General features: G+C 41.2%; 1 protein-coding gene across 5 annotated transcripts in view; it reads right to left on the reverse strand.

The window, feature by feature from the left end:
- The window catches only part of TRPC3 (transient receptor potential cation channel subfamily C member 3), a 61383-nt gene extending 45870 nt beyond the window's left edge, over positions 1 to 15513 (reverse strand). For all 5 annotated transcript variants that reach the window (XR_013536897.1, XM_073001701.2, XM_020781465.3 and 2 more), the window contains exons 1-2: positions 15094 to 15513; positions 2054 to 2825 (exon numbers count right to left, since the gene is read on the reverse strand). Coding sequence is in view for 4 of the 5 variants with exons in the window: in XM_073001701.2 (XP_072857802.2) it covers positions 2054 to 2825; positions 15094 to 15374 (1053 nt within the window). In the remaining variant the exon portion in view is untranslated. The remainder of the gene's footprint in view (positions 1 to 2053; positions 2826 to 15093) is intronic.
- Positions 15514 to 20046: the final 4533 nt, after the last annotated feature.

The raw sequence follows: 20046 nt of genomic DNA on the forward strand, positions 1-20046 counted from the left end.
ATGGTCTGAAGCTTGACATAAAAGAAACTGAGATCATGGCCACTGGTCCCATCACCTCCAGGCAAATAGAAGGGGAAGATATGGAGGCAGTGACAAATTTTACTTTCTTGGGCTCCATGATCACTGTAGATGGTGACAGCAGCCATGAAATTAAAAGACACCTGCTTCTTGGGAGGAAAGCGATGACAACCTCGACAACATCTTAAAAAGCAGAGACATCACCTTGCCAAAACAGGTCCGCCTAGTCAAAGCTATCGTTTTTCCTGTAGTGATGTATGGAAGTTAGAGCTGGACCATAAAGAAGGCTTACCGCCGAAGAATCTATGCATTTGAATTGTGGTGCTGGAGGAGACTCTTGAGAGTCCCCTGGACTGCAAAGAGAACAAACCTATCCATTTTGAAAGAAATAGACTCCGAGTGCTCACTGGAAGGACAGCTCCTGAAGCTGAGGCTCCAATACTTTGGCCATCTCATGAGGAGAGAAGACTCCTTGGAAAAGACCCTGATGTTAGGAAAGTGTGAGGGCAAAAGGAGAAGGGGACGACAGAGGATGAGATGGTTGGACAGTGTCACTGAAGCTACCAACATGAATTTGACCCAACTCTGGAAGGCAGTGGAAGACAGGACAGCCTGGAGTGCTCTGGTCCATGGGGTCACAAAGAGTCAGACACGACTTAACAACTAAACAACAACAACCATTGTAAGCCTTTGTACTGCAGTAAACTATATGTATGTATATATCAATGTAGAGAAATATGTAGCCTCCCAGATGTTATTAGATTGTTGATTGCATCAGCTTTAGTTAGAAAGGTCAATAGTGACAAATGTGGAAAAATACAGTCCAACAACTTCTGGAGGATCATATATTACCCTTCCTTCTCATACATAGACACTATCTTCCCACCGACTGCATTTCTATTACACACATTTATCTCTACATTTGGAACAGGCTTAACAGGCTTCAAAGAATGCTTTCTGTTTCCTCACAATAGCTTCAGGAAATTAAAATTACATATGCTGTCTTAATACCTCAGTCAGTTGGAGCACCTGGCTATGGAACTAGGACTCAGGCATTTTATGCCCCACTCTGCATCCCAAGAAAGACCTAGCCTGTGTAGCCTTGGGTAAGCTGCACAGTACTAGGGTGCCACCATCAGAAACAACTGGTACACCACTTCTGAATACTATATACCTAGCAAAACCTTACAAGCGTCAGAATTGACTAGACAGTGTATAATGATTATTAAAGATGGAGAATCCAGCAGTTGCCAGAAGAGAACTATTAAAAAATTTGCTACATCTGGATAAAAATCCCATTTGTATAACCAAATTAGTTTACAGTTTGTATTCTTTGACCCAGTTTCTTTTAGATTTTCCTTAATCTAGGGCTGTTCCTTGTAACTTTTTGATATATGATAAATAACATCAACAGTGAAATTAGTTAAAGCCTACTTAATTACAAATGGGGAAAACAGAATAATAACCATTCTGCAACACTGTAATGAGTATAATTTTAAAAAAGAGAAAGAAAGGTGAAGCATTAATACAGATTTTAACAGCTGGCTTTTGGCACCTTAGTACATTTCTGGAAGATGAATGAGCACAGTATTCTTCAGCTACAGAAATGACAAATGCGTGTAGCTTTCATAACCTGCAAACAACAGCATTCAAAAGGTGTGCAAAGAAACAAACATATTCATTTAAGACCACGAGCTCAAAAATGGAAAGTTTTTTTCCTGGTAACTTAGGTGACATCATTTCAATTGGGTGTGCTTCATTAAAAGCCATTACTCTGTAGGGGTGAACAAACCTGTTTTCATCTTTGCTAGGGAACTAATGCATTTTTCTCATTATGCCCTGCACTTATTAACTGCTGACATATTTTCATATAAAGCAAAAGTAATGTGTGGGATTTTTTCCCCTTTTAAGTGATGCAGGCATCACAGTGGCAACACCAACAGGAACAGATGAAGTGTATAGAAATTTTGTGAAGTATGTGAAGCCAGAGAAACCAAAGCAGCAGGCAGGGAAAGTATGAAAAGAGAAATCTTACCTTAAATTCTTTTTCAATATTAGCCAATTTGGCAAGCTCATTACTAAGTTCTAGAGCAGTGAGAACCGGATCTTCACTAGACAGTGACAGGTAGGCAGGACTTGCCAGTCCCTTATATGCGTTTATCCTTGACCTGGAATGACTAAAGGAATCAACCTTTTGTTTCTCAGTGCAATCACTGCATTTGCAAAAATAATCATGAGGTCTCTCTATCCTTGCCCCTTTCATCAACAACATGTGCACCACTTCATACTTCTGACAATGAGCAGCTAAAATGATGGGAGTGATGTCTGGGGAAAAGCGGGTCCCATCTTCATCATATGAATAGAAATCATCATCCTGGAGTTCCTGCTCACAGGGGCTTAGTGTTAGTCGCTTGCTTGCTGCAAAGCCAGGGTGATTCAAGATTGCTTCCACTATACGGACGTATCCTTTGCTGATTGCAAGCAGCAGGGCATCTCCAATCCGTGCCAGATTCTCTTTCTTTAACAGAAGTTCTGTCACTTCCAAATGTTCATTTCCCACAGCAAGCTGCAAGGCATTTTGGCCCATATAGTCAACACAGTTGACATTCAATGTCTTTGACTCTTCCAGCATTTTGCGTACCACGGGGATGTTCCCATACTCTGCTGCGTCCAGAAAACGCTCTTCTTCTGCTGTGAGGCTTGTGCCCCTGTCATTGAACATAAAGGCTGGACCTCTGATTGCTTGCCTCCTTCCCTTTTCCCTCATCACAGTCATACGTCTCAAAGAAGGGCTTCCATCAATGGACCTGAGGAACAGAAACAAACATTCTAGGGCATTTTAAAGAAATAATTTCCTTAGCTCAAGCATGTCTACTGGGGATGGCTCACTGTAATCCATCAGAGGTTTTGGTTGTCTGACCTCTCAACCACTCTAATCAGCACACCCAATGGTGAAATAGTTCAAAGCATCTACTGTGCCATATATAACTGTTACTAATCTGAAATCTTATCATATGGAGGTTCCTTAATTATGGAGGGATGTATCCAGCATGAGATTTCACATGCTGGACAGCAGTGTCGGGGACTTTTGGCCTTCCAGGAATAGTTTCCAGAAATCCAGCCAGCATGGGAAGAGATTGTAGTGGTTATAGTGTAAAACTTCTGGAAAGTGCCACAGGGTAACACCATAATGACACACAAAAGCAGGTGAACCATCATTATAGCAATATCCTCCGTAGTCCTCCATAGGTTTTGCTTCTGACAAGTCAGCTCTTTTCTTCTCCATTTTCTCAAGCCCATGCACAATTCTTTAGATCATGAGCCATATACTGTGTCTGGAAGGAGCTACAGCTTTGCATGTTTAAGATCTAATGCCTGGTTAAAGGAAGCAAAATTGAGAAAGATAATTGCCTATGGTAGTGAGGCACTAATACTTGTCTAACTAGACTAGTGGTCACACGCAGAATGACTAACACACTATGTGTAGAACATCTCACACTATTTTCTACCATAAGACTGAATTTTGCCACACCACCAATTTTCTCTCTTTCTTGAGAAATTTTGAGTAGCTGCAAAGATCCTAATATAATCTATTTTATTAACCATAATATGGTCCCCAATATCAATGGTTTTCCTATTTTGGCACAATGACCAAATAGATTACACCAAATTGTGTCATGGGTCTTAAACGTCTGCAGAATTCCATTCATGGAATTGGATCTTCTCACCTCCACTTCCATCTTGTACGGTACAACTCTGCTGCTGATGGTTGCAGGACCCCCATTACAGTATGGAATATGATGGGAAGATGGAAACAGGAAGAGAGAAATGGCAAATTTCCCACATTTTTGCAACAGCTCTGATTCAAACAAACCTTTCTGAAATATAAAATGCCATTACCTTTCTTCAGTCATGTACTATATGTGTTTCTGGCTGTCACCACATCATTAACTCTAAATCTATCTTATCAATCACATATTTAAGACAGACTAGTCATATTACTTTAGGATCTTGGGCAATAATTACCCCATCATCCATTTGAAGTAGACCTTTGTGACAGAAAATAAACGAACTCAGGGCATGAAGTCTGTGTGTGTATAATGACAAGCATACGGATGGACAGTTTTACTCTTCTCAGCAGTGAGGGAAAAAATCATAATAACTTTCAGCAGGTGAATTTCAAGATTTGTAGAAAGAAACCACTCATTTAAATATTGTTCAGGCTGTAGTCTTAAGCGCATTTACTTAGGAGTAAAGCTCGCTGAATCAGTGGTGGTTATCAAAGTAAATATATAGGATTTTATAACAAACAAATACATGTACTTGACTTGCTTATGATATTGCCTCAAAATATATTAAAAGAAGCTTGTGCTTCTGGTATTAAATTCTTATTTGGTATTTCAAAAAGGATGACTGGAAATCTTTCATTATTTTTCCTCCCCAAAATATACACCTGAAGAAGATAATATCCTGCAATCGATATACATTGTAGGTTGGACCTAGATTTAGACACATGAAAGTTGGTTGGCAATAGTCTGTCTCACTTCTGTGCACCCCCTGAAAATACTGCACAGAGGGTTTGGAAATGCTGCTGAATGTGATAGGCTATTTTGCAGGAGTGAAAGGGATCAATAATCTAGTCATAGTTATGGCACTTTTCAGCCCAACTTATTTAAAAGTGAGAATATTTTTCTGTACTACTGAAATAAAGAGAACTAAAACTGCATCATCACAATCGTTGCTACTATTTATTGGACCTAGCCCTCCTGTCTTAATAGTGGTGGGTGAGTAGCAGTATGTTAATTCTTTCCTCTCTTTCCTCCCTATCCTTTTAACTAAGAGTGTAGAAAGTTATCACCTAAGGGCACATGGAACAAAAATAATTATCAAGCTCTCATGTGTTTATCAACTCCAAACCAATAGATAAGTAAACAACTAAAGAGAAGGGTGGAAATGTTAAGGGGATTTATACTGCATGTAAAACATAAAAACCCAGATAATTTGCCATGCAAATCATGGACAAATGTCTTACAATGACAGGGTTTCCATTAATCTATTTTTTAAGAGCACAGAGTAAATCATGAGCACCACAAGAATGTTTGCTTGATACAAAGATGTGACAGAATTATCCCGCTACACGGTGAGTCTCAAAATCTCTCAGAGCAAATAATCTCATTGCTCATTGTTTCCATCTTTAAATATTGTCTTTCACTTTTGTAATCCAACTTGGGTCCTTTTCAAGAAGAAAGGTGGGGTAAAAATATTTTAAATAAATAAAAAATAGTAAGGGACAAGTAGAAGGAGGGCACTTAACATCTCTATTGTTTAATAGGTCAGATACTTACTTGTTGCCATATTAAAACTTAATTCATATAGCCAAATGGATACTTGCCCTAAATATGGGACCTAGTTCAGTCACTTCAGTCCGGACTTGCTCTTATACATCTAATTTTGTGTCCCCAATCTAATTTCAACCAAAAGCAAATCAAATGTGAGAGAATTCAATAGCAAAACGAAGAGACAGAACATTAAGTAATAAAACTAATGAATGTAGTGCATAAGAATAACTCATCAAGCAACCAAGATTGCACTGCAGGAATTACTACAGAGAAGGTGAAAAACATGTTAGCTCCTAGACAGCTGGCATGAAGAAGTCCTTCCCAGCACCCTCAAGGATTACCAACATATACCTGAGTGTATGTGAGTACTATATGCATACAGAAAAGTTATCGATGAAAGTCACACTTAAACTAGCCTTCCGACTTCAGTTGTGGTGACAAATACCATTGCATCACCAGCAGTCCAATCAGGAAATTCTATCCTATTGCTCACCTTAGACAGCTCAGTCCCCCACTCCTCATAGCATTATTGAGTAAATCAGGGTAGATTTTTCTTACGGTATTTGTGTGTATAAGATGCTACTTTTTCCTAAAATTATTACACTAAAAATTATGGGGCGTCTTATAAATGGAAGTAAGCTGAGAACACAGGGAGAACAAAACTGCCCGTACCTTGTCTCTGTAAACAGGCTTCCTTCAATCACAAGGTTTAGCATCCTACAGTCAGAAAACAGTCAACTCCAATCATGACCCTTATCGAACTGACATCAGCTGATGCTGAACAAACCAACTGGAACACAACTCATTGCAGGTGGAGCCTGTAGGCTCAGATGCAACAGGGGCTTGTAATGTCTGAGCGTTCTGAGCTCAGAGGCTGAATACCCAAAGCTAGGTTTTCTTAATTTTGGGGTTAGAAAAGGTGGGGCATCTTATAAACAGAAAAATACAGTAAATCAAATAGATTTTAAATCACAATTTAAATCACTAGTCAGTAAGTATTTTAATTTTTAAATTCCAATTTAAATTAAAAAATGATTTAAATAAAAACTTTTTTAAAATTTTTTTTTAATTTAAATCAGATTTTTTAAAAATAAAATGCTTTCTGACTAGTGGTTTAAATCTATTTGATTTAAATCAAATCCAATCTGGGGTAAATAGAAGAACAATCCTGTGACAACTCAAGGACATTTGTTGCTACTTAGATTTGCTCTGATGTCAGATTGGTACCTTGATGATGTAAATACATATAATTCTGGAAACACATGAAAAGCCTTGTCATCTCACAATAATTAATCACTCATAAAAGGCCTCTGGGGAAAACTGTTTTCTAGTTTGGTAGAAAAGTGGCCTAGAAACCTTTTTGAAGTTATAGATAAATTAATAATAATCTACATAACACAGATAAGGGAAGTATTGCTGGAATTTGTGCCGGCAAAATGCCTTCCTGCAATGGAAGGTGGAGGATTGAGCTATAACAATCTTTGTTTTTCCCTTTTGGTAATATTGTAAAATCTCAATAGTTGGCTGGAATCCTCAGTGGTTCAGGTATCTGGCTACAGAGTCAGAAGCTGGGAGTTTGATTCCCCACTGTGCCTCCTATGATTACAGACAGCCTGTGCAGCCTTGGGCAAGCTGTATAGTCCTAGGATGCCCCCAGAAGAAGGGAGTGGTAAACCACTTCTGTGTATTTCCTACCTGGAAAACCCTGAAAAGAGTCACCATGACCCAGAATTGACTTGATAGTAAATGAAGATAATGATGATAATATCCTGAGGAGATATTTTCAGTAACCTTTCTACACTGATACTTAGAATATATTTCCAGTGTGGAATTAGCCTATTTGCAATTAAGCAATACACAGTATCACTTTTCTGCATTTTTTTCATATTGACACATAGTAACATCAGCAAGACTTTAATCACAAGTCAGTTCAGGATTTAGCATTAGTTTTTGCCACACTTACCTCTTTAGGATGCGCTGCATACCACTAAGCATACGAGCTGCAAATTAAAATGCAGTTCAAGAGGAGACAACTTACTTTGTAACAAAGGTAGGACTGTTCGAGTCCCATTGATCTCATGGCATGACAGTGGCAAAATATCATGGGATTAAGACTGTTCTACAGAGCAATTCTAAATTATCCCTTCAGAAATTCAAACAAGTATTCTGGTATAATAATTTATAGATATGCCCAAACCATATGCTATGGTAAGGATAAAGGCTCTATAGCACCTGCCCCAAAAGGAAATTATTCTAACCATTATACAAAAATTGAAGTATAGGTCAGAGATTTAAAGTATCTTGTTGAATGCCAGTGGAGGAGTTCTGCTCAACCTCCCAGTTTGTAGAAACAGAGATAACTATTTATTTATTTATTTATTTATTTATTTATTTATTTATTTATTTATTTATTTATTTATTTATTTATTTATTTATTTATTTATTTATACCCCGCCCCTCTAGACCATGTCTAACAAAGAGTACCATTGATACTAAGGGAGCTTGCACTTAAACAAGGAAGTTAGAATGACACACACACTTGATCACTGCATCAGTAGTTCAAATGAATTTGCAACCTGAGTCTAGATTCACCTCATACGAGCAGACTCAGCATGGTCAGTTTTTTCTGCACTATCCATAAAAGGGTGATGAACAGCCTGACGTAGTGGGATTTTAGCCATGAAAGCTTAGAATTTGTGTGGTTTTTTTGAGTGGTTCAATAAAGGCATCACCTAACTCTTTCATTTGTGTAATCCGGAACCACATGTCTTTTTTCACATTCAAATGAATAAGAATGTGACCTATTACATTTTCCTTCCACACCTGTAGTTCCTCCAACAAACAATCAGACTTTAAACAATACCCTCCACATAGTCAAAGCAAAAGCAAAAACAACCTAATCTGAACATGTGAAACGAAGCAAGGTCTAATAAGGACAAACAGGAACTGTTAATCACTTTCCAGGATCTCCACTTCTAAGGATGAACTAACTGTATTGTCTAGTTAAGGCCCTTGCTTGAACATACACCTAACACTGAGCATTGGCCCCTATATATTAGAGACACTCTTAACAATGAAAACAGCCACACCCAAAGTCTCACACTGAGTTTTTGGTTCAGCCACCCTGCTAGGCTGATCAGCTGAGACTGAGAGCAGCTAAGGAAATGCTGGAACAGAGTTTTCCAGGTATTTCAAAAAATGTACTTGAGTAAGCAATCCTCAACACACAAATATCCCTTATAAAAACAGGTGGGAGCAGAATTAATAAACCACTAGATTCTATTATTTCATAGGATTTCTGATGGCAATCCTCAGCTACATATGTCACATTAAAGTTGTATTCTTGCCAGTGTCTAATGATCACAATTATTGTTCATGACACTTTGAATCTATATTTAATTATATTATTGGAATTAACCTCTAACTTCAATTCAATCCCTGACACGTCCAGTTAAAATGACTGGATAGCTATTCCAGGGTTGCTGCCAGTTAGGATAGACACTGGTTTACATGAATCACCTGTCTGATCTGATGAAGACTACACATCTAGTTGTACGACTATCATAGCCAGATTTCTGAGACTGGTACGGAGTTCTGTTTGTTAGTGCTATTTGTCCTTATGCTGAAACTCTAAGCATAATTTACAGTAATCATAATATGTATTACATGCTGCCTATTCTTAAGAGCTTACTTGTGTACTTACTATCAAGCAAACCTGCTCATGATGGGTTTGCACACAACTAATGTATCCCACTGCTCAGACATTACAATATCACATAATGTCTGCATGAGCATTATATGGTGCTGCTACTAATCTATTCCAAGTTATTCCTGAGGAAATTCAGATATGTTTTGCTTTTGACTAAAAGAAGTACATACACACTGAAAAAAAAAAGGAAACCCTTGAACTAATTTTAGAAACAGGGATTGTTACCAGCTTGGGTTTAATTAACTGTCTGTTTAGAAACACTTTATCAAGACATAAAACATATGTACAAAGATTTCATTCTAAACTTATGATTTAAACTGTATATTGAAATTGCAAAATACTGTGGTTAGCCACACAGACTGTAAATAATGAAATGTAAACACATGCCATGGTACTCCATAAGAAATACTACATTATTCATTTCGTAATTGCATTCTTGTTCTTCTTATTTTTCCAAAAGTTTTATTGCCATTAGAAACCAAAACAAAATTATCATTGCTTCAGAAACAGGAAAAGAAAAATCATGAATGAATTGCTGGCATAAGGACCTCCATAATCTGCATGGGCACAAGATGCCATGGCACAAGAAGTGGTTACAGTAGATGTCAAGGAGTTGTTTGTTCTTGTTTTGAAAATAAGCAATTATGGGGAAAGCAACAAGAGTAAATAATGTTTGGAATGTGGGCGAGGAGTAACTGATAATTCCCAGATTGTCATTGCATAGCATGGATGGATGGATGGATGGATGGATGGATGGATGGATGGATGGAAGGAAGGAAGGAAGGAAGGAAGGAAGGAAGGAAGGAAGGAAGGAAGGAATACAAAGGCCAAAGAAAACTGTCACTGTATACTGTAGTGTCCTGTACAGCGTATCGTCACAGCACATTATAGCATGTGCTGTATTGTTGTTAGCTCATTGTACACTGCAGCCATGAAAGATTTCTTCCTAAAAAGTCTTCATATTTCCACTGGTAATTTACAGCTTGAACTGTACTATTTAAAACTTTAAGCCTCAATTGAGTACACATACTAAGTAGCCAGCCTACCCCAAATGAGGAGAAAATGGCTTAGAATAGCCAACACCTTCCGGTAACAGGCAGGCAGCAAATATTGGTTCTGTACGTTCTCAACCAGATGTCGAACTACTACTAGTCTTACAGTGGGGACAGTCAGTGATGTACATAGCTTGTGTACCTCTCACATGCTGATGGTGCTCCAGAATAACCAAAAGGCAAAGGAAGTAGACTCCTCTAAATAGGTGACAGCCTGATACAGTGGTTGCTGTGCTGAACTAGAGCTAAGAAGCCCTTATTGAAATCTCAATTAGCAGTGAAGCTCATTAGGTGACCTTGATTCAGTCATACTCTTTCAGCCTCTCCAGTCTCACATGGTTGCTGTGAGAATAATGCAGGAGGGAGAACAACATTGGAGGAAATCAAGACTATAAAAAGGTACAAGAAGGGTGCATCAATGGAAAGGGTGCACTAAGGAAAAGGGTAACCTATATGCTGGATTTTCCTAATGCAGGGGTACAGTTTCAGTCATAACCTTTTGTTTTACAGCACATGTTTTTCTTCTTCTGGGAACTTCCCTGTCTTTTAAAAAACAGAAGCACAGAGATATTAGTGATGGGAAAAGAAAGTCTGCCTGTACTGAACAAGTTAGGGTCAAATATTTCAACCATTATGTTTTGGGGGAAAAAAGCAAACGGGCAACAGCAATGAAGTGCCTTGAACTCACCAAGATTTAGGAAAAGTCCATCGCAGGTTACAAGCCATGATGGGGATGTATAATCTCCAGGCTTAAAAGAAAGGTACTGTACAATACTTCAAAATTCCAGATGCAGGGGAGTGGTATCAGGAGACAGGTATCTAGGTGTTTTGTGTACTCCCAGAGGCATCTGATGGGGCCATGTGAGATACAGGAAGCTGGACTAGATGGGGCCTTGGCCTGATCCAGCAGGGCCCTTCTTGTGTTCTTAACTTCTCCCAAACAAATGAACCTCTAAGAAAACCACACCCACACACTAATAAGGATATGCCCTTTCTAAAAGAGATGGGTCTTCCATTCTAAGACAGAGCTTATATTTAGTGTGCTGCTCAAAGTTTTCCCCAGGAAGCATATTCCAAAATCAGACATTTTCTCCTAAAATCTAGTTCTGATGGGAGAGGACTGTTGTTGCTGTTGTTACATGTCATAAAGTCAACTCCATCTTATGGTAACCCTATGAATGAGAGATTTCCAAAATGTCCTTTCCTCAACAAACTACGATTTTTACCCTGTGACTGCCTCTCTAGATTACCCATTTGGATAAAAAGCAAAAGCAGAGACTTCAAACTTTCAGAATACATGAAACAGAGCTTTAACAACAAGCAACCGCCATAATTTTTCAAAAAGATGCAAAAAAATTGTACCATTAGTTTGTTTTCAGAAGATGAAATGGAAATGTCTCACTGATCAAACCTACATAGAGGCTAGAATCACAGTATAATACAACCACACATCAGAGATTGTATGGCCTATGTACCTCCTATGCCATGGGGCATCGGTAAGAAAATTCACTGCAGCATGACATAACGAATGTCAATATTGCCATATGTTTCTTCAGAGAAACACTATTATCAAGATCTAGAAAAAATGACCATAAGGTAAACCCATTAGACTGTAACACCTTTAAGGATATTTTGCTGGAATTGTAAATCTAGGAAAAAAAAATATTTAGTAATGTTTTAAATGTTTTAGTAGTTCTGATAAAAAGACTGATTATTTCATTATCAAGAGTTAATCTGACACATGCAATGTACCTTTAAATTCCCTCTCTCCTTCTTTGCCAAATGACATTCTTGCCTTTGACAAATATATTTGGCCACACGAAAAATAAAAATAAAGCTTGAAAGAAATGTGATTTATCTATTTATACAAGCAAAAGAAGAAACAGATTGCACCAACTCTCAAGACCAGAACTGACTCAGGAAGCTTCTCAGCAGCTATTCCAGTGGTTTGAGAGAAACCCCCCTGACTCATCTGTTTCTATTAAATAAATGTCTTCAATGTCAATTAAATGTATTCAGCAGGATATTAAAACATGCTAGACTGAGCTCCTGTCTCACATTTCCATAAACTGTATCAAACTTAAGGAAAAGAAAGAAAACCTTCTTACTTGGATATTTAAAATGTCTCTAAATCAATATTTTATATTTAGTGAAAGTGTGAATAAAAGCTCTCCTGAGACTGAATCAAATCAAAGAAGGAAATGTATTTTTTAGGCTTTATAACAGGCCAGCCACAGCTACCCAACAGAGTCTCCCAGTTTTATGACCTACCTTTGGAAAAGTGTGTATTTTAATCAGGCAGGAATATACAGCAGTTAGTGAAGTGGTGACTTTTCAGGAAGTGGTTTGTGAGGATGGGCTGCAGGGGGTGCTGAAGAACCACTTGTTTTATGTTCATTGGGGTTGGCAGGTTGTAGGGTTGAGAAAATGGTACATAGCAATTTTCAAAGGTTCTACTTTGTCCCTTCTTTCTTAACAAGGACCTACCCACAAATGATGGCTGCAAACCTACAGCCATTTATTTGAGAGTAAATCCCACTAAGTTGCATGTGACTTGCATAGTAGACATGAACAGATACGTAGAGTGACTTGCCATCTAGTATATTAAAACTAGAGGGGAGAAGTAAGCATCTAACCCTGGCAAATTTCTGGAGATTTCACTTCCAGAAGCCACTCTCTGTGACTTCCATGTCGGGGAACCTGATCTGGTTACTCAGTGCAGCAAGGGAAGGCATAGTCTCCTTTTTCAATTATAGAGAGCCTCTCAAATTATTATTTTCCATGTCCTAGGCTTCAGTGACCCCTGGCTTAAATTAAACTTGGCACCTGCTCTTTCTTCATGCTGGCCATCTCTGACCTCAATATTTTTCTAGCTTCACGTTTAACTCTGTTGAAATGGAAATTCATTTTTTTATCACACCAGATGACCTCTTATAACCTCTCATTTCAACTCTCAGGAATAATCAGAAAATATCTCATTAGAATGGCTCACACATCTTTCCGCCTCTGCAGCTCCTGCTTGCCTGCTTCACTTTTCCAGCTCTTGGCATCCACATTTCTAAGTGTATATTCTGACCAACATTTTTTTTCAACTATCACCGTTATTTACAGGAGATCACACAAGAAGGCAGCTAGCCTTCACCATGTCTCTGCAACATCTTCATTCTACTTTGTGCCCCATTTCCTTCATGTTCTTGTCATTCAGTTAGTACACATTGACCTTCAACTGGTCCACAAATATCTGCATGTGCAAAAAATTAGGAGACTAAACCTGTGAATTCAGAACACCAGTTAATTGCAATCTATACAGCCACCAGGATCGTCCCTGTATGGATCCTTGCTTAATATATATTGACTATGGAGAGAAGTGGGATGGGGGTGCAGGAGAAGCTATTGTGTTGAAGTTACCAGCATAGTTTCAACCATCCTAATTTATTTCTGTTTGTTCTATGTATCTCCTAATTTTTCAAGTTTTTTTTTTCCTTTGAAAGAGTTATGTGGTTCTCCTTTGGCTGTTTTTCACTGAGGAAGAGCCACTTGAAAGTATCTTCAATCTCACAACTTCCTTTTATTGCTATGTGTCCCACATCTTCTGTTCTTTTCCTGCAGTAAATTTGAACACTTGACTAACACTACCTCTACCCATTTTTTTTCAGAAGGAGCTGAACTCAACTACAGTACCTTGTGATCCATCTGAAAGATCTTCCCTCCCTCCATGCTGGGATACTAGAGGGACAAGTTTAATTGTAGAAGTCTGTTGTTTATTAAGGCAATGTGTTTAAAATGAGTCCAGCAGTTCTAAAAGGACAAAGCAGACATCAACAGCAAATATGACACAATTAGTTTCAAGACAACCGGAGATAAAAGAGGAATGGAACAGGAGTGCTGTTAATGAAGGCATTTCCCCCCCCCCCCCAGTTGAACACTTAGTGTAAACAGCATATATCCACTCAAATTAATAGTCAGACTCCTGTTGATAGCAGTAGAGGAGGATCGTGCTTTGGAAAGCGAGCAGAACAGAAAATCCTAAAAAGTACCAGTAACATCCAACTGTTACAATCAAAAAGGGAAAATGTTTAGGAAGAATGCCTGTATATGCCACCCTTTCCAATTATGATGCAGTAAAATCATTCTCTTTCCAACTCACTCTATATTAGGATAATTTTCATTAGCGGTAGTACAAACAAGGACAATCCTTATTTGTGTTAATTTATTGTTGTTACATGTCATCAAGTTAACATCTGATTTTATGGTGGCCCTAGTAGAGTTTTCACGGTATAAGAGACATTATACCTTGTGTCATCTCTCAGTGAGTTTCCATGCCTGAGTGGGCACTGGAACTCCTCAACCCTAGTCCAACATTGGTGTTAATATGTAATACTTTTGTGCCATCAAGTCAATTCTGATTCATGGCGACCCTTTTCAGGGTTTGCTACCTAGGGAGTATTCCGAAGTGGTTTACCATTCCCTTTTTCTGGGGGCATCCGGGGACTGTGCAGCTTGTCCAAGGCCACACAGGCTGGCCCTTCTGAGATCGTGGGGACTCAAAACTCCCAACCGCTGGCTTCCGAGCCAGATACCTAAATCGCTGAGCTATCCATCCAACTCAGTTATAATACAGACTAGGACCGTCCTCATTAGTGTTAGCATCTCCTTGGTTTGAAGCCCCTAGTTTTCTCCACACCCTCTGTGTCCTCCCTAGTAAGACTGTCCTCCTGGAAGTGGACTGTTGGACGCGAAGCAGGAGTGGATGGTTTGCCCTCAGGAAAGCTCCCTCTTGATGGAGGGCTCGCCTGGACGCCAAAAAATAAGGGGAAAGCCCCAAACTTTTGAGTCGTGAGGTCCTCACAAGCCCCTTGGCAGAAGGGCAACGGCGGCTCCCTTGCCTCCTTCTCCGAGCCGAGGCGACCCTACCCCACCCCACCCCAGGCAGGCAGGCAGGCAGGCAAGTAAGGAGGGCCCCTGGAGAACTTACATGGTGCCCATCACTGGCGAGGGCGGGTAGTAGCCGCACCTCTCCCTCTGGGTCCTCACCGCCGGGTGCAGAGGGGGCTCTAGCCCCCCATTGACCCCCCTCCAGCCCCGGCGTAACCGCGGCTGCTCCTCTTCCGCGGTCCCGTCCGCTTCCTCCTCTCCCTCCTCTTCGTCGTCGTCGTCGTCTTCGTCCTCTTCTCGCGGCTGCTGCTGCTGCGGCTGCTGGTGTTGAGGGAAGGTCACTCTCCCCTGCTCTTTGCGCCGGCCGCCCTTGCCGGACATCCTCCTCCTCCTCCTCGCCCCTGCCTCGGCTGCTTCTGCTGTGCAGCCCCCGGCCGCCCTTTCGCCTCGCCGCTAAGAAGCCGGCCGGGCAACGGGGGGGGGGGGAACCAGGAGGGACGGAGGCAGGGAATGGTCGTTGGCCCCGGTTGGCAAAGGGACAGCCAACCTTCTCCCTCACGGAAGGAAGGCAGAGGTTCCCAAGTCCCCCTCCCGCGCTCGCTCTTCTTGCCCTCGGTCCCTCGTCCTTCTTGGGGCGGCGGCGGCGGCGGCGGCTGTTAGCCCGAGAAAGCGGCAGGACGTGTCCGGCTGGGTGCAGCGCGGAGCGAGCCTGGACAGAAGAGGGGCTCCCCGCCGCAGAAGGCGCCCGGCGCTCTGCCACCTCGTCTTCCTTCCCCTGCTCTCCTTTTCATCGCCTCGTGTTTGGACAGCCTCATAACCCTGGCAGGCAGGCAGGGAAGGAGGGAAGGGGGGAGGGAGAGAGGGAGGGCGAGGGCGAGGCAGCATCCAGCATCCGCCGATATCAATCTTTTTAGCAATTAGAGGAAGGAGGACCAAAGGGGGGCGTAGCCGCTCTGGTAATAGTCAAGGAAAACCGATAAGTGCTTCCCCCCCCCCCTCCACACACACATACAGTACAGTATATGCCAGGGCAATTCCACCTCCGGGTATGCCAGTAAAGGGGACAGAGGGATTTCGAAGCATGGTGGATTTTGTGTTACAAGCCAAGCCAAGCTCATTCACTCTAAAGCTGTGGTAGCCTATCCATTCGGGCTAGCGTGGCTTTTGTTTCTAGTGCTGTTTTTGCTAATGCAACCAGATCACCCACGTGTGTGTTTTTTTTAAAAAGGGATGGCATCCTTTCTAATTGATGGGATCTAGATAAGATTATCCGACAAGGATGCCTTTCAGCCTGGGGGGGGGGGGGGCAAAGGCCAGTCTCTAATGCTGTATTACCTCTCTATCACACATAGGTCAGTGAATTGAACTCTGGCTAATAGAAATGTATGTCATAATAAATGTGTTAGTCTTGAGATGCCACAAGGCTCTTTGTTGTTTTCAGCACTTTAGACATTTCTGACATGCAATGAATAATCCGTGGTTCATTAGAAAGAATTCTGAATATTCTCTGGTCTAGGGTTTAACAACTTTTAGACACAGTTTACTAAAAGCATCTTCAAACTTCTCAGACTTTGTTTGCCTAAATTAATATTACAATGTGGAAGAGAGACAGTCTTAAAATTAATGTGCACTTTCAGGTTCAATTTTTAATTACAGATGCTTAAATCAATTAAAACACAATTTTCAGCTTCCATACATCAGTTCCTTAAATACAAAACACTCAATTCTAATAGGGCAATTAGGTCATTAACTAATAGTGTAATAAATAGTCTTGAGCTTCCTTGCATATGCATTTGTTTGTCTTTGATAAGCCTGCTATCAAAGACTATATTTGAAACTTTGGATAAGAGGGATATAGCTGAAAATAATTCTAATGCAATATTTGTCTTCCCGTTATTTGAAAATGAATCTCATTATCCTGTATTGTATAAAGACAGTAAGCAAAGATTCTTCTAATTGCAGGAAGAGCATAATGTTTATATTTTTCTTTGTTCCCTGTGTCATTATATTTTGAATTTCAAAATATGATTCACTGAATTCTCACTGATGAAGTCCTACTAAAGAAAGGAGAGGGTTGACTAAACTGAATTTAATTTTAGGTGGCCACCATAACAGAGTGATCAAATAGGCTGGAAAGTTATTGTATGACTTTCTGAGTAAATATCTCATGTCTGATTTGTGTGCATAAATTCCTTTGCAGGAACAGTTATTTGCAGGTACTAAAGCATATCACATTGTAAAATGAATTGGTGAATTAACCATTGATGTTTCAGCTCATATTACTGGTTTCTGTAATAGTGTTGTCAGAATAGATGAAGGATGGCTGCCAAAGAATTGATGCTTTTGAATTGTGGTGCTGGAGGAGACTCTTGAGAGTTCCCCTGGACTGTAAGGAAAACAAACCTATCCATTCTGAAGGAAATCAACCCTGAGTGCTCACTGGAAGGACAGATCCTGAAGTGAGGCTCCAATACTTTGGCCATCTCATGAGAAGAGAAGACTCCCCGGAAAAGACCCTGATGTTAGGAAAGTGTGAAGGCAAGAGGAGAAAGGGACAACAGAGGACGAGATGGTTGGGCAGCATGAATTTGACCAAACTCCGGGAGGCAGTGGAAGACAGGAGGGCCTGGCGTGCTCTGGTCCATGGGGTCATGAAGAGTCAGACACGACTTAATGACAAACAGCAACAACAAACAGAAATCTAAGTTCGAAAAAGATTTGATCCCTGTTCTGAAACTGACTTAGAGCTGGAATGGACACTATGGATCATTCTGTCAAGGAGGCACAACGAGGAACTGAACCCCCAAACTCTGGTTGCATCCTTTCTATTTGCTATACTGCATGCTATTGCTGATGGAATTCCCCAGTATTGTGCTTGTTTTCCTGAACAGTGGTCATCAGGGGGTGTGGGGAATTGTGTCATCAGTACACTGATGACACACAGCTCTACATCTCCTTTACACCAACTTCAGTGGATGCCGTCCTCTCCCTCCAGCGCTTCCTGGGGACTGGACTGGAATGTATTCGCGAAGGCTTTCACGGCCGGGAGCTAATGGTTGTTGTGGGTTTTTCGGGCTTCTTGGCCGTGTTCTGAAAGTGGTTCTTCCTAATGTTTCACCAGTCTCTGTGGCCGGCATCTTCAGAGGACAGTTTGCTGTCCTCTGAAGATGCCAGCCACAGAGACTGGCGAAACGTTAGGAAGAACCACTTTCGGAACACGGCCAAGAAGCCCGAAAAACCCACAACAACCATTGGACTGGAATGGATGCAGTCGAATGGATTGAGGCTGAACCCGGACAAGACGGAGGTCTTGAGGGTGGGTGTCCCCTCCATCAGCGGCATAGGTGACTCCCTCTCCTTTGGAGGGACGACCCTTGCCGCAAAGAGTGAGGCCCGCATCTTGGGGATACATCTGGACCTGGCGCTTACCATGGAAACCCAGGTGGCGTCTGTGGTCCGCTCCGCCTATTATCACCTATGGCAGATTGCCCAGCTGCGGCCGTATCTTGATGGGGGGGCCCTCACCACTCTAGTCCATGCGCTCGTAATCTCGAGATTAGACCATTGTATTGCACTATACATGGGGCTGCCTTTGAGATTGAGGCGGAAACTTCAGATGGTCCAGAATGCAGCAGCCAGGCTTCTCAGTGGGGTGAGAAAATATCAGCATATCTCCCCCACTCTGGCTGCATTGAAATGGTTGCCTATTCGTTTCCGCATCGACTCAAAGTGTTAATGATCACATATAAAACCCTAAATGGTTTGGGACCTCAATATTTGGAAGATCGCCTTCTCCCACCCAGATCTACCCGAGTCACCTGACATAGCCAGCGGGGATGGCTGAGGGGACTGACGCTGCGGGAGGCCCAGAAGGAGAAAACTAGAAACCGGGCCTTCTCGGCGGTCGCCCCTCGGCTGTGAAACACCCTCCCTACTGAAATCCTGCTGGCACCCTCGCTGGGTGTTTTCAAAAGCCAATTAAAAACTTGGTTATTTAAACAGGCCTTCCCCCCCAGTCAATTAAGTGATTTTTTTTCTTTTTCTTCTTTCTGAGTTTTGCCATCTTGGAAACGTGCTGGTTAGAATTAACTGTAATAATTGTACAGTATTATATATGTTTATTTTAATGTGTTTTAACCTATGTAAGCCGCCCCGAGTAGACGTAGTCTAGAGCAGTGGTTCTTAACCTTTGTTACTCAGATGCTTTTGAACTGCAACTCCCAGAAACCCCAGTCAGCAAAGCTGGTGGTGAAGGCTTCTGGGAGTTGCAGTCCAAAACTCCTGAGTAACCCAAGGTTAAGAACCAGTGGTCTAGAGGGGCAGGGTAAAAATTGAATAAATTAAATAAAATAAATAAATACTTCTTCCTAATGATTTGGCAACTAGTCTTTCCCCAGCTGTGGATCAGCTTTTAAAATAATGTATCTTTTCACTGGCACATGTACTCTGAAGCCAATGAAAGCACACCAGCAATACACAAATCTGAGTCCCCAGAAGTGGAACATGGTAATAATGATGAGAGAGAGAGAGAGAGAGAGAAGGAGGAAGAAGGGGAAAGAGGGAGGGAGAGGATCTGTGCATTTGGGCATTTCCAGATGAAAGCAAAATACAGGCTTGTATATCGGTTAATTCACAGCAGGATTCCTAGGATGCAACAGCTTTGTTGCTTTATAAGACAAGTCAGGGCTGAGACAAGGTGCGACTTCTTTGCTAGTCCCAGGCAGTCCATCCCTTCCCTGCATAGCTGGATTTATGCCGCAAAGGTAAACAAAAGTGTGGTTCTAAGGATGATAATTTATGGGCAAGCACAATTGGGCATATTGTTCATCATTTTTCAATCACAGAGCACATGTTAAAACACCAAATTTAGCTCCTTGCTTCCCGTTTTTTAGGATCTTGATCCAACATGAGGAAGCCTTAACTCTGTACATAAAATGGTTGGGTATTCTTCATATCTTTCAAATCATGGTCTGAAGCAGACCTGGGCAAAGTGCAGCTCAAGGGCCACATACAGCCCGTGAGCTGCTCCTGTCTGGCCCGTGGACAGTTTTGA

The sequence above is a fragment of the Pogona vitticeps genome, chromosome 5 (genome assembly GCF_051106095.1).
Source record: "Pogona vitticeps strain Pit_001003342236 chromosome 5, PviZW2.1, whole genome shotgun sequence".
Classification (NCBI taxonomy): domain Eukaryota; kingdom Metazoa; phylum Chordata; class Lepidosauria; order Squamata; family Agamidae; genus Pogona; species Pogona vitticeps.